Below are 15965 nucleotides of genomic sequence, written 5' to 3' on the forward strand. Positions count from 1 at the left end.
ACAATTAAATATCCACTGCCCCTGACAGTCAATACCTAAGGAGTTTGGTATGATTTTAACAAGACACTTAGGATTTTTTTTTCAGCATCTGTGGGCATGTTTTGCTCAAACACATCATCACGATTCCCCCAAATTTTAAATGTTTCTGTTTTTCCATTAAATGTATGGAAACACAATTGTAAATGGAGTGCCTCCTAGTGCAAAATTGCCCAGCTCTTCCAAGAAGCAGGCCAAGGTTCTAGAAGCTTTTATTCTGGTAGAGGGTGTTAGCAATGGGGGTGTGGGGTATGTGGTCACCACCTGTTGACACTCATGATGAATCACACCCTGGGGGATGGGCAGCCTTCCAGTGGCAGAGACTTCTGGTCTACCATGTACTGCCTCACAGCCATGGTGGCTGTGCCAATGGAGCCTCCACTAAGACTACTGGGTGGCGAGACGTGGCTTCTCCAAAGGTCCTGGAGTCCCTTCTCTCATTATACACATTATACAATGTGATACAAGGACAAATTTGAGCATCAACATTTTTAGAAATAAAAGTCAGAAAGATGGTCAGGAAGAATAGTGGTGTCCAGCGGAGTTTTTTTAGGGATGAATTTGGGGGGCACAAGGAGGAAATGGAAGTGGAAGTGTCTAGGCCGAGAACAGTGATTGCCAAGGCAGGAAGGTACCTCTAACTAGAGTGAGAGTGGGGAAGATAGAAGCATCTGACAACCAGGCCTGACTGAAAGACAAGGGTTGCATACTCATTTGGTAGAGAAGGACTGAAGGATTTCGAGCAAGGGTGCCTGGCTTTGCACTTTAGATAGACTCCCCAGGGGTTGTTCAAAGACAAACCTTCAGTGCTGCAGGTGAGGCTGGAGGCAGCTGGAAGCCACATTTACAGTCCCTTTAGAGACAGCAGCTAAGGAGGGTCAGATTTCATACAGGAAACATCAGGTGTAAGGAATAAAGCAGAAGCAGGGGTTTCCACATTTCTAGCTCAGGCACAATGTGGGTGGTAATCTCATAAGCCAAAGACAGAGAATGGGAAAAGAAGTCCAAGTGTGAGGGGCTGGGTGGGATGGGGAGCACTGGTGGAAAGTGCTGGGGAACAGAGAATAGCTTTGACCATGTTAGTTTGGAGCGTCCATTGAACATCTGGATGAGGCTGTCTAGTAGAGAGCCAGAGTTGGATGGGGAGGTCAGAGCTGGATAAATAAATTTGGAAGTCATCAGCCACTTGTGGAAATCCAGGATATTGTTGAGAAGGAGATTGCTTGACCAAAGAATACAGAGAAGGTAAACATAGCACCAGAGTTATTGTATAAGGAATCGCGTCTCAATATGTTCATGTGTGGCAGACCTTGAGGTTTCTGGGCAGTAGAGGTTATTGACAAGGGAAAGAGACCAGCTTAATGTAAATTCCTTTCTTGGCATAAGCAGTTTTGCCAACTGCATCACTAAGGGGTTGGACTTGACAATCTCTAAAAGAATTTCTTCCAGAATAAATATGCTACTATTCTAAGTCCCTTCCCAGTGTTGTAAATCCTATAACTAGCAAGTTTACTTTGGAGGAAACTCTTGGCTTCAGAAAAAGGAGAATTTGCTTGGGATGGGGAATGGAATGTCAATGCCTTACGGGGGATACATGCCATGCAAACCTCAACTTTCTGATAATGAGGGAAGGACAAGGAGTTTAAAGACACCCATAGAATGACTAAAGTACTTACACAGAAACATATGTCATGCTTTCCACCATAAGTTATGATGCAGATAAGTCAAACTGAGAGAGTTTAATTTAGGATTTTTAAGGGCTCCTGCCCCATCGATATCAGAATTTTCTATTTAATTATAGAGAAGAGAAAAGTGCTGATACAGGTCGTATTTGATTTCTCCAGGATTAGGATATCCAACACATCTGAATAAGAATAGCTGCAAGGACCACCCAGCAACAAGGCTGGGATCAAAAAGGTGGCAGGGTCCTTGGTCACAAGAGGTAAAGTGGTGACACACAAGAGGACAGGTCAATTTGACAGGGCTTTGTAAGGATATAATGCCTGGAATCTGGGAGCCTGTGGTTTGGGAAGTCTCACCATTGCAGCCATCAAAGGCGGGCCAAGCTGAAGAGGTCTGTGATCCAGAGTGAGGCCTGACAGGAGGCACAGAGCCAGATAATAAAGGCGGAGCAAGTCACAGGCCAGGACACAGGAGAGATGGAGTAACTAAAGGGGCCGAACCCACAGACTGTGCTAAGTGGTGAAGTGAAGAATCAACGACAAAGCAGGCAGAGACAGAACAAGGTTCCTACAGGTCAAGGAGGAGCTTCACCGAGTTCTCCCCACGGAGTTGCTTCTATCCATGAATTGCAAACCGCTATGGTCCCCCTGCCTTGGAAGCAGCCTCTGTGCACACTGCCGTGGACCAGTGCTGAGGTGATGGGTTTCTCTCTGCCTCTTATTTTTCTGTACTACACGACACTCTTAGCCTCTCCCATAGCCAGGCTATTTCTCTGCATCTCGATATAAACCAAGTGGCAGGCTAAACATCATGGGTTAAGTGCCACCTCGGGTCGGATGGCAGAATATGCTCCCTGAGCTCTTCTGTTCTCAACGGCAATGATTCGTTTAAGTAAGAGGCGGTGCCCTGGTTTCATTGCTATGTATACAGAGCTTGTGAAAATCAAGCATCTACTTGTGATGCACAATGCTGTTTGTTGACACGCAAAGTAGACTCCTAGTGGCACTAGAAGGATGAGTCATGATTTTATCGACTGCACTTCAGCAGCCGAGCCGTAGCGCATCAACTCAAGTCCTAGCCAAGCAGCTGGGATGCGCTTGGCACTGTACAATGGCCGTGGCGAAAAGTAAGCGCCACCCTTGGCTTCTAAGGACTGAAATTGTTGGTGGCAGGAGAGACAGAGCCCTGCAATAGGGAAGTAAGCGTCAATGGTGTACTGATTACACGTGAAGGGATACTCTGATTGTCCATAAAGAAAAGGTCAGAGAAAGGAAAATGGCAGTATAAAAAACAAGATGCCACTTTTTGTCTATCCGTTCAGCAAAGATTGAGGAGGGGAATGTGCTAACGTTATTGGCAAATTCACAAGAATGTAAGAAAACAAACACTGTTATACACTATCAGATCCAACCTTTAGGGGGGACAATCATCAAAATTCTTAATAGTCATTTTGTTTGGCCTTGCCATACCTAACCCTAATTATCCTCTCTAATTAAAAGGATGAGTGCACAAAGAAGTGAGTTCAAGAATGCTCATCGCAGCATTTTATAAAATAATGAAAAATTGTAAGCAAACTTAATGGATCTGGTTAAGGAAATTATGGTATAACCCATGATAAATGCTATGCAATCATTAAAAAATGATGATGTATTTTAACCTTATTGACATAGAAAGATGGATGATAGGTATTAAGTGAAAGACCAACTTACAACATTGTATGTAGCATACAGATATGTGTATTTCTAGAAATGGGACCATATTTCCATATTTGTATATATTCATAGGTATAGAAATGGAAATAGGTGTTTAAATGTAATTATGAGAGCACTATATTTTCTGATTTATAATTTTTCAATATTTTCTGAGTTTTTAAATAATGAGCATGTATTAGCTCCATAGTAAGAAAAAAAATAAGGCTTCAAAAAAAATAATAATAATGGCCAATAGTTCAATTGCTGTACATGTCAGGAAATAAAAGGAACATGAAGAATTTGAAGAGAACTTTTCAGTAGAGATGACCACTATTGTTAATACCCCCAAAGTAATATTTTAATTAGGACAGATTTAATCTCTGTATGTATTGTTCTGACTCTCAAACTCAGTGGGTTATAACCCATATTCCAATTGAAACAAAATGTTTTCATCCCCAAATAAAGAAGGTTATAAATCCATCAAAAGTGATGACTTTGAAAAGCTCCCAGGACCTCAGAAAAGTAAGACAAAGGAAAATGTATAAAACCTATTTAACTTTCAGGAAGAAAAAAAAGAAACCAAATGACTACAAAAATACCAACTCCAAAAATACCAGAAAAGCTTCAACAAGAGAAAATAGAGAGCAAAGGATTGGCATGTGGATGTCAGAACTCCAGTGTCAAAAAGGTTCTAGAAACTGGCTGTGCGTCACCAATTATATATATCCAAGATCACTATGACAGATGCTTATTTCCAAGAGCAGTGGCAACTTTTTTAATGTCTTGAAAAATCTCTTTCTGGTGACTAACTGATAGTAGAGCTATAATGTGAGAATTTACAATTCATTTCATCATCGGTGATCATATTTTTACATAGGAAAAAGAAGGGAGATAGATAGAGCTGTAAGAGACCCACTGTGTTAATTCATAGCTAAGATGTGCCTTAGGCGTAAATCGTCTTTTCTTCTCACCCCCAGGAAAAGCACAAAGAAGAAACTGCAACAATGGCCAAGCTGACAGAATCCATGAGTGAGTAACTTGAAATTTATTTTTTATTTCTGGTTTGGAATGGAAAGCCACACCATCTTGCAAAAACCACATCCCGTTGTGATTATCTGATTTGTCTTTCTCTTTCACTCTTGCGATAGTCAAGGTCTATTTGACACATATCACACTGTGTTGATGTTACATTACGCGTTGTTCAAGATCCATCTTGCATGTGGTCAAATTCTGTGCTGAAATTGTTACTGAATGTATGGAGCTGAAAATCAAAATGGATTTTTTTTGTAGCACTGCATTGGGGATCAAGGCCCACAATTATTTCAACTTGACTTTTAGGAGCTTTCGTCCAAGTCAGCTGAAGGTTTATGTGCAGATATTGCATAGGCTGGATAATCTAAAGAGAAGAAAGAATGGTTTGATTGTTAAACCTTTCAGGTGTCATTCAGAAACTTCAGACAGAGCTATTAAAAAAATGGAGTGCTTGAGATATAAATAGCTTGTAATTATTTAGGTTTGGAATAGATCAGTGGTATAATGTTCTAAGCTCTTAAGCTACATAAACAGAATATACATTTTTAAGAAGAAGAATTAATTAAAATAAATCCTCCAGAAAAATGAGAAATGCAATTTTTTTGTTGACGTTTAAATATTAAAGACCAAGTGGATCTGAAATAAACAGACAAGGCAGGGTTTTTTTCCCTTTGAAAATATACCTTGTTCCTGGTGATAGAATTCATGTCTGAAGTTACAAGGGATGCTTACAAACACTTCTCCATTATCATTAGGCCATGCACACCTAACTAAATTCACCATTAATCTTGCCCACGCTTAACTGGGCCCCTGCTTCCTCCTTCTACTATTTCGCAGATCATGAAACGGTTGAAATACAAGTGTTCTTTTGTAGCATAGTCGATGAACGCTTATCCCCAAAGGTCCGCATTCCAGCCCAAGAAAAGATAATGTTAAGAAGTTCTTTACATTGCATTTCTTTAATTCCTGACCCAAAACCCCTGCCTAATTTTATTTGCCTTGAATGCATGCTAATTTCACCACGTCAACAACGACTCACAGAGAGTAGGAACAACTGCCCTGCCATACTCACCACCTCTCTTCCTCCCTCATTTCTGTACCATCCCTGCCCTCTGTCTGCCCCGCGCTTCTTCCTGCCTCTAGTCTTGCAGACCGAAAAGTGTTCAAAGGACTTGCCACTTGGTTTGAGAAACCCCAGACAGGTTCTCTGTAAGGAAAAGGATCTGAAAGTCACGGGATGTTCTCTCCTCAGACCTAAATGAAATACGTAGTAAGGTTACCAGTATCGTCACAGAACTAATGAGGCTGTGTTGTCAAAATATGGAGTGGGGCTGTGGAGTGCTTGAGGTGTAAATAGCTTGTAATGATTTAGGTGAGAGGACAACACCAACTAATTCACAATCTATGGCATATTAGCAGGTATAGTTCTAATCTCTTAAGTTCAGAGTCACCAGCACAGAAGACCCACAGTTTCTCTGAATGCTAGAAAAAGCAATAGCTTGGAACCTAGCATCACTGTCAACAAATGGAGTCTTTAGTGCACATGCAAATTAAACTAGGTAGTGTTGCACATTAGTTATGATGCTAAAAGTTTTTAAGATGAGGCCCTTGTTAAAAATTGATATTCTAGTCCAGTGAGTGTTACTTTTTTCAACTCACCTAACTGAATTGTAAAACATTAAGAATACCATAAGCGATCTACTGGTCAATACTGTCATGGTCGCTCACGGGTTGTGAAAGAATTCACAAGGCGTGAAGGAGTAGACGTCAGAAAGCTTATTTAAGAAGAGAAGCACTGGCAGAGGAGTTGCCAGGGGCAGAGTCTAGAGTAGACAGCTCTGCTGAGATTCTGTTTAGCTAGGGTTTTATACTTTTCTAAACAGGATGTAACCTGCTTCGGCCTGTCGGGGAATCTTCCATTGTGGTCAGCTTCCTCTGTCCATTGGGGTGGAGGAGGATGTGATTAAGCTTGTTATCAGATATTGTGCAAACTTTAGTTGGAGCCAGACGGCTGTCCCCGAAGCTAAATGGCTGCTCCCTAGACTTGCCCCTGTTTGCCCATATCTATCCTATCAAATACTTCCAATAAAGGTATCTTCATTATTCTATCTCTATTGGACTCAAATGCATTTCTAGAAGAGCCCCTCACTTGAACTACTGGTTTGTTGGTTTTAAGTTTCAGGTTTGTCTCTGCGGTAATTGTAATGACTTTGATCTATGAATCCATTGGCTTAAAAGCATTCTGTCAAAGTTGAATTCCAAACCATTGGGTAGATGAAAGGGCACAGTAATTCTTTTAATTTGCTTTGTCTTTATGAAAAAGATCACCTAGATATGTTCAATGCACAAGGAAATTTAAAATTTGAGACCAGACCTTGGAATCACACCCAATATTCCAATTCACTGATCCTTACAAAAATAAAATACATTATAAAATATATAAGACAAGCTATACCTCTTCTAGGTGCTCGCTATGAAAGTTAGTCATGCGGTCAATACTAATAAATATTTCATCAAAGTTAAACTCATGAATAATGTTATATACAGCAATACATTTATTCTACATAGGAAATCTACAAGGAAATAAATGCATAAATATGTAGGGAGATTCCATGAGTAGGCTAAGCAATGGATTAATAAATAATTACTATGCAGTAAATTTGATGGAAACATCAAATCCATGGTCACAGGAGGAAAGAGATATAAACAGAGCCGTGAATGCCCAGGACACAGGGCACTGGATGGTTTTCCAGAGACAGTAAATACTTTGCTTCTTACCCTGCCAAGCAAAAATCATCTGGTTCCTAGATCTCTATGCTTAATGCGAACTGGAGACAGATTCGTCTCCTATCACCATAGGGGTCCACCTGTTATTGATGGCTGTGCCAGTACCACAATGGGGATGGGGTGTCCTCTTTGACCTCTAGAGCAGGAATGGGGAGTGTTTCTTTCCATCATGTGCCATTAATCAACTTTAGTCATTTTTTAAAAGAGTAAACAAGAGACAAAAACATATTAGCAGGCTTTTCAATGTTTAATTAAAAGCAGCTTATGTAATGAATACAAGGTAATACCTCAAAATATTTTTATGTCATATTGTCAAAATGAGGAGGGAGCATGATACGGAAGGAAAAAAGAGAAAGGACAAAAAACAGAAAGGAAGAAGAAAGAGAGAGACAGCAAAATTACACGAGCAAATACATAGGGAAATATATATATGATGAAAAAGACCCAAAAAAGGAGCTATTGAGGAGGAAAGGGACAAAATCACAAGGAGAAGAGAGAAGACAAGGCTGCAAAAGAGAGGAGGCAAACAGAAGCACTGACTGAGAGGCACAGTGAGGTCTAAAATTAGTCCCCTGCACACTCCCATTAACCAGCTGTGGACTTTCAAACTTCCAAAGGCTATTGATTACTTCTCACTGCCCTTCGACATGTTAGTCTCTGTTTGCATCTTGGAAATGGGTGCTTTCCTATTTAGACCACTGGAAGCCCTGTCCCCAGTGGTGCAGCCCAAAACCCCACATTGGGAGGAATTCCTGACAGCTTGACCATCAGCAACCAGCACTCTGTTACCCCTTCCATTAACTGAAATTGAGCTGAAAGCCTGACCAAGTGGAGACTAACAGCCCTGTCCAGAAATAGGCAGACAGTGACCCACCCAAGGAAACCAAATCCTGCATTGTGCTGCCATCAGGGGTGCCATGGGAACAGGCAGGCTCTGTCCTGGGTACTGAAATCTGAGTCAGACAGTGATAAATTAGAGGTTGTCCAGAGGCGTGCAAACAGCCTGAGACCTCTAGAATCATGGTCTGTACAGAGTACCTTTGTAGGCTGTTCTTACATAAATTTCTGTAATAATTTACTTCACAGTAACAGCTTGCCGATGTATCACACCCCGCGCACACACACCTAGAGCTCCTGGGACTTATCAAATACAACATAGGAAGCCTCGCTGCATGGGTTCATTAGCAATGTGGATTATAATCAGATACCTGGTCTTGTGTGAGGTGACAGAGTTGCAAGGCTGGTGCAGGTAGGGAGGCTTGGCCCTGATACTTCTCCAGGCTGCAGGGTCCCTTTCAGAGGCCCCTGACCCAGAGTTCAGCTGGCATTCTTGGAGCCCCACTTCCTCCTCCTGTCTGCATCAGTCATGACTGCAGTGAATCACAGTAGATGGTGCCACCAGAGGGCCATGAGGCCAGCCAGGGCTCACTCTGCATCTTGGCCAGAGGAGTTGACTTCCCACTGCTTTCTGTTGCCCTCTGTCTAGCCTCTCTCAGGCATGCATGCCCCAAGGGTTTCCTTCGCCAACTAGGGCATCCCTTCTGGTCTTCCTCACAAGTCATTCTAACCAGGCTGCCCCCTCCTGTGTGGTCCACCTTGAGATCACACCCATAACACATCTGCACAAGAAAGAGAAGAGTTACTCAGCATCATTTCTGAATAAACAGTGAGTAACCACGGTACCCTGAGAAGCTCCAGGGTGGGTGGCCCTTCCCCAGCCAGGGCAGAGGGACTGGGCCGTAGTCCCTCCCACTCCCCAGAGCCCAGGACCTGCGTTGTGAGGGGCTTAGAGGGCTTGGTTTCTGCTTTGATGTAGAGAAAATTCCTCCTCCTACTATTAAAGTAATGGCTCAAATTTAGCCCAGACTTGAAATTTTCTAAGTGTCAAATGAAATGAAGAGTGAGAACCAATTACAATTACCACACATTAAATTATTTCTATTGAAGTGCAATGGGTGGTTTTTTTTATCATCATTTATTCCCTGCTTATGGAGTAGCTGTTATAACTCTGGCATTGTGTTAAGGCATGCAAAGACAAGAACATGGGGTCCCTGCCCACACACTGTGCAGTGTTTGGGGGTGAAGGAGGCAGGAGACTCACAGCTCCAGGACAGAGAAATGCACTCTTCCAAGTGGCCGCCTGTGGAGGGGCAGCAAAGCTCTCCTTCCAATGTGTGTGTGCGTCATAAAGGCGCACCAAGGACGCAAGGGCTCCACCAGGCAGCCGGTGGGACTGTGAGTGCCAGGACCCAGGACTCAGCATTGGGAAGGACATGGCTGACCAAGGAAAGAGTAAAACATTGATACAGCAGCAGCAAGGAGCTGGGGCAGCGAGACATCTGAAGGCTGAGTACATAGGCAAGAGTCAGATCATGAGAGGACTAATGTGGCACCTGGGATCTCCTGTGGGTGATGGGGCAGCACTTTAGCTCTTTAAGCAGATTGGCATTTTAGAACAATTGCACGAAGGCCTCGCGGGGTGGATTTCAGGTTGGGGCAAAAGTAGACGAAAGCAGCCAGGAGCTGGTGTCCCAGGAGCTGAGAGCCCCAGAGGCAAGAGGAGGGTGGACCCAACACGTGTGAAAGACGTGGTGACCCGTGGGAGGTGGTGGAGAGGGAAACGAATGGCGTGGGGACGCTGCCCATGCTTTGAGCTTAGGGGAGGGGGCTGGCTGAAGCATCCATGAGCCCCCATGGCTGGAAATGCAAGAGAAGGAGCGATGTGAGGAGCTGATACAATGGGTTCAAGTTTGAACGTGCTAAACTGAGGGAATGCACAATAGTAGGGTACAGTCTTCCGCTGTTTGGCGTCACTGTTGGTAAACCACCAGGGTGCCTTAGGAAACAACCCCCCAGTTTGAGGGTACAAATGGGGCAGGTGTGAGTATATCAGGAGGGAGAGGCTGGGTCATGCTGCAATAACAATAAAATATCTCTGTGGTTTAGCATGCACACACATGTACATATGCACACATGCACGTACATATGTACACACCTGCTTATGTACACACCTACAACGTGTGAACACACATGTGTGCACACATACACAGACATATTTATTTCCCCTTTATGTTACCTGCCCACACTGGTCAGCCATGCACTTGGCACTTTGGGATCTCCCAGGGCCCCAGCTGTCAGGGGCTCCCTCTGCACCTATGTCTTCACATTCACTGCCTTGGTGTACAGAGAACATGGCATATTGACACTGCACCTTAAAATTCTACCCACAGGTGACACATGTCACTTCTGCTCTCATTGCATTAGCCAAAGTCAGCAGCCACGTCTAACCTGTAAAGAATGGGGTACAATTTCATCCCGTTCTTGGAAGGAGGACATAAGCTAGCTCCCACCAGAAGGCAGGGGGCCTGAACTATATGCTGGAAATGCCAAGAAGCTGGATTGGGATACAGGGGCACCATCCACTTGTTAGCAATGGCAAGGGACCACCGCCACCCCTAAGTCAGGGGATGGAGGGAGATGACAGCTTGGAGCCACATTGGAATGTGATTGCTTCCAGAGAGTCCTCCTGAGGCCAAGAAGGAGGAGAGAAATACTTTGGCTTCTCCCCTTTCTCCTGCCTCCAGGCTCCCCAGCGGAGCCTCCTTTGTGTCAGCCCATCAGGAAGTCAGCTGACAGGGAGCCCCCATGATAAAGAGCTGAGAGGGGAAGCGGGGACAGGGATCTGAGGACAGAGGATGAACAGGCCAGGAAGGGTCCAGGGAAGACCAGAACAATGCACCAGAGTGCACATTGCCCCTGTGGCTGCAGAACTACCCCTCTAAGAAGAGGAAGCTCAGGTTGGAACAACCAAGGCCAGGAGCCCAGGAAAGCGGGAATCAGAATTCTCGCCAGGAGCCATTCACCGCAGTGTTAGGGCTCCTTACAATGGAAGCATGACTCCCTTCTGTGTTAAACCCATGGGGCCTGTCCTGCTTGCTGGGATCCTGGAAGCTACTCATTCCCATGGGAAAAGTGCCCACCCACCCTCTCAAACACTGCTGCCAGCACCCCACCCCAGGCCCTCTTGGGCAGGGTGTAGGATTTTAACAAAGTGTAGCACAGTTTTGCCACCCCTCCCAGATGGGAACGGGGCAGTGGTCTCAGATCCAAGCACGCGCGCGGCACCCAGACTTTGTTCACAGCTGGTCACAGACCCTGCAGCTGGACTGAGAGTTAAGGATGGTGATGAATGTTTCCAGCAGGGCAGAGCGCTTCTTTGTATGCCGTCGTCAGAGCACTAAAAGACACGTTATCTTGAGGAACTAAAGCTACACCAAGCCTACCAGATATTGCGTTTTGAACAAAGTACCTCTCCGTACCAATAAAACTCAGACATTAAGTGTTGAAATCGCTCAGGCTCACTCACACTCACGCAAGTAGTTGCAGCATCACCTAAAAAGTAACCTGATTTAAAGGCAAATGCGTCGCTCTTGACTACCCATGTCCTGCCAGTTCACAATCTAAGTCATCTCTTCGTTACTTCTGATTATTATCTGGATGAGCTCCTCAGCGATGGCCGCTCAGGGAAGTATTGCTACATCTCATACCGGAGCAAAAGGTCCCTCTAAATGGGAGATTTCAGGTCTTTGCAAGCCCTCCAGGGCCCTGTCGCCATCAGCTCTCCCTGGCAGTGTTCCTTCCACCCTTTGCTGTCTCATCTTTCTCTCTCCAAAGTCTCTCTTCTCATTTGACCTGCTTCTCAATGCAAGGCATGTGTCACTGCGGCCACCACTACCTCTTCAAGACTCCATTTTGATACTTTCCCACCTCCCCCTCACTTCTCACCTCCTGTGTGGACAGGGTACCAGCCTGGGAAGGTGAGCCCCTCCTGCAGGTAGGCTGAGGCAGGTGAGCTGCAGGGCTGGGCGCCAGCCAGCAAAGGTACTGACAGAAGCAGCCCTTCCCTTGCCCAGCAGTTCTGCCATGTGTGTCTGGAATGGGTTCTGGAAGCCCAACCTGGAGGCTGGTTCTCTCGTTCTCCCATGAGTCTGGGAGTCATATCCCTCAACCATCCCCACCCACTCTCCCTCATCAGACTGGTTCTGTCCTCCCGACTCAACTCTGACTAACGTAAGCTCCTCTCTGTGTGTTCATTCCTGGGTTGCCTGCAGGATGAGGGTGGATGGCACCAGAGTGGATGCCAGGAGGGGCCAGCTTGCAGGAGAAGCAGAATGCAGATCTAGGCAGAAGATTGTACTGCACCTTTGGTCCCCACGCAATGTACCATTTCAGTCCCACCATTAGGCAGACAAGCGCCCTTTGGTCCAAAGCAGAAGAGAGCCAGCAGGCACTTCCCTGTCTGTGCGCCTCTGAAAAGCTGTTATTTGTTCACCCGGAGGCACGTGCTTGTCCTTACTGGAAGACATCTTTCAATGTCAAGGATAGTGGCCTCCTGGTTGAGATTGTGGGCGTGGTCAGTTGGAATCTGAGATCCAAGCCTGAGCCACATGTCCGTGGACGTCAGCATCACCTCTCCTCCCTTTCATGTCCCTCAAGCTGGGGACTTGCATGCTTCTGTCGGTTCCACCTGCCGCCCCCCGCACACACACCAAGGCCCCTCCCATAATGGCCAGCTCCAAATAAGAATGCAATTTCCTCCCTTGCCATCTCCAGGACTAGCATGGTGTTTAAAGGATTTTACTGGTAGAAGCACACAGCAATGTTCAAAACAGCACCATAAGTGAGTACATTTCAGCTTAGGGTGCCCGACATTTGTATAAGTTACCACTGGTCTTCGTGCATGTGGGAATGACACTGGGTCTGTTTTCTCAGACTCTTTCCCTTCCTTCTAAGAGTCTGGTGATGATTTTGACCCCCATCTTCTAATGAATGTCCCTGACTGGGTCGGTCAGTAAGAAACTCATCTCTGGGCCGGCCGACTGGCGCGGTGGTTAAGAGCTGTCTTGGGACACCAGAGGGCCCCGGTTGGGATCCCACATATGAGGACCAGTGACACTGCCCTCTACAGCTAAGATGCTGAACAACAGCTCAACCTGGAGCTTGGCAGCCGTGAGTCGCCGGCGACGGCGTAGGCTGCAGCCCCTGCTGCAGTGGGTTGCCATGGGCTACCGTGTGTAGCCAGCAGCCACAGTGAGCAGCCGTCCAGAAGCCAGCAACTGATCTGCCTCTCCCGGGAAGAGCGCAATGATGGTGCCAACTTGGGCCAGTGAAGCGACGTCCTCCACAACTAGACTGAAGAACAAAAAAAGCAGCAACTTTTCTACCTGTCTGTTCCCTTTCCCCGATTCCCCAACGCTGTTTCCCTTTCCCCAATTCCCCAATAAAACCTTTAAACAAAAAGAAAAAAGAAACTCATCTCTGGCACTATGAAGATCTAATCGGGGTGTCTCAGTGTGGGCACTGTTGACATTTGGAGTTGGCTGATTCTTCTTTGAGGAGTTTTGTGCATTGCAGGATGTTTAATGGTACCCTTAGCCTCAGCTCACTGGATGGCCAGTAGTACCTCTCCTCAGCTGTGACAACCAACAGTCTTCAGACCTTACTAACTTTGCGCTGAGGTCAAGTCACCCCCTACTGAGAGGTTGGAAATGACTGTTCTAGAGGAAACCAGGCAGGAGACGGCAGGCTAAGCGAACACCAGCCCTTCACTCTTCTACAGCAGTGTGGGACGTGCTAGCAGGTCTCAGCTCCGCCCAGGATTCAGTCTCCGGTGTCAGTCCATCTTACAGGCTCCACCTCAATGTGCTTAACGCAGGAAGAGTCCATCTGAACCACCCCTGGAGGCCACAAAGAGCGTCCACCTGCCTCAGCCACCGGACTCTGGTGATGCAATTGAACCTCAAAAAGACAAAGCGATTTTTTTTCCAATGTGATAATGTTTAAGAGGAGAGTAGGAAATCCTACAACAGTTCTTGGGACTGGTAGAAACAGTGAAGGTGAAAAGTAGGTGGGAAGAGGAGGTAGAGACCCCAATTCTCCTGGAAGCCAGTGGGAGTGTCATTCTTTACAAAACTACAGTTTTTAGGACCTGCCCTTTGGCTCTCGCAATAATAATTTTTCTTACTCGCTTTGCCATTTCGAGCCATTGAAGGTGTGGATCCCAGCTGTGGGGTAGCCGTGACCTCTCGGACCTTCTTCATTGGTTTCCATTTGCCCAATCTCAGGGGGCACCAGTGACATCAGCATTTCACAGGGTGTCTTCCTGCCTCATTGGGGATCATTGGCTCTCCCTCATTTTCTTCCCCCTTTACAGAAGGCAATCACACACAAAGCAGATGTTCATGGCATGAGACTCCATGCTACCAGCCCAGCTTGGCAACTCGCAAGCAGCAGCCTGAGCCAGGCTGCCACCACCATCCACTGGGGCCATGAGCTCTCCAAAATCTCTGTCTCCCTATCTCCGTCACACCACCAACCTCACATGCACTCCAGCAGCAGGTTGTGCTCCTCAGGCCCACTTAGCCAAGCCAACGGTGGACTCAGGTGACACCCAGAGCTATGCAGGAGATACTGCTGCCTCTCAAGACCCGAGTGCAGAGCCACCTCTCCACGCGGGGGGCCCAGCTCCCATAAGGAACGTAAAACACGCCTGCCCTCAATTGCCTTTGCTCCAGCCCAAAGTAAGAAAGTAAACAAATACATTTTTAAACTCTTTTGCCTCACACTTCCTCCACTCCCCTGCCTCCCACCAACTGCCACCCCATCTCCCTGTCCTTCCCCTCCCTCCTCCCACGTGCTGCCACCTGGCTCTGAGAGCCTGGTCCGCCCTCCCACCACCTGCCACCCTTTCCATGATCCCTCCCCTCCCTCCACCCACAGCTCCAGCGTTCCTCGCCCTCCTCCATCAACTGCCAGACCCCCTTCTCCATGCTTCTAGGAAGGAAGACAGAGGGGGATGAGAGAATGTGTCGACCGGGATGGGGGCAGTCCAGTGCAGGCTGGGGGTCTGACATTTGGGGTCTCAAGCTTTCTCCTGGGCCCTGCGCAGAGGCATGGCAGTGAGAAAGGCTGGACAGTGGAGGACAGATGGCCAGCTGGGTAAGCGAGTGCGGCCAGCCCGGGGCAGGAGACTGTGACCGAGTACGTGTTTAAGAAGCGCGGAGCCTAAGATAGCACCCTGGAGATGTGAGTGAGCAGATGGTCGGAGGGAGCAGCAGAGAATGCTGGCTCCCCAGAGCTCAGCCACAGGGCTGGTGAAGGGACCCTCCCACGCCAGGCGCAGGCAGCTTCTCAGGCCTGGGCTGATGTGAACCCATGGATGGAAGGATTTGCATTTTACCTGGTGCAGTTCTCTTTGCCTCATTTATATTCCCAATGAGAAAGAACAGAGATCCCTTCAGGGAATTATTGTCAATGATCTGTCACCCACTTGTTCCCCGGCTCAGGGCTGCTGCGTCCTCCCCTTCCCGCCCTGCTCTTGGGTGACAGGTGTGGGAGCTGTGACAGCAGTTCCCCGTGCCTCCCTGAATTTGTTTGGGATGGGAGAGAGCCAGGCAGGGGTAGCACCTGGCTTCTGGGAAGATTAAAACTGGGCGAAGGTGGATGTCACCCCATGGGAGAGTCACTTCCCAGACCTGACCCGTTGTGGCTTCACCGGAAAACAAGCTGAGGGGAGACGTTCAGCAGTGAAAACATCGCTGCCTACTTTTCTGCTTTGATGTACTCTACCTCACAAGGTATTCATTTCAGGCTCAAGGGCGTTAAAAGGCGGAGGCATCTTGGTGTTTAAATATTGACTCAGAGGATGGCTGTGCAGCCCACAACTGCATTCACGGA

At 46.7% G+C, this 15965-nt stretch overlaps 1 protein-coding gene across 3 annotated transcripts in view; it reads left to right on the forward strand.

Moving 5' to 3' along the window:
* KCNJ6 (potassium inwardly rectifying channel subfamily J member 6) overlaps positions 1-15965 on the forward strand; it is a 259728-nt gene that overhangs the window by 76744 nt on the left and 167019 nt on the right. For all 3 annotated transcript variants that reach the window (XM_019655780.1, XM_019655778.1, XM_019655779.1), the window contains exon 2: positions 4388-4439. In XM_019655780.1, coding sequence (XP_019511325.1) covers positions 4415-4439 — 25 coding nt within the window. In that variant the 5' untranslated portion in view covers positions 4388-4414. The remainder of the gene's footprint in view (positions 1-4387; positions 4440-15965) is intronic.

This window comes from Hipposideros armiger, unplaced genomic scaffold (genome assembly GCF_001890085.2).
Source record: "Hipposideros armiger isolate ML-2016 unplaced genomic scaffold, ASM189008v1 scaffold_246, whole genome shotgun sequence".
NCBI classification, from domain to species: Eukaryota; Metazoa; Chordata; class Mammalia; order Chiroptera; family Hipposideridae; genus Hipposideros; species Hipposideros armiger.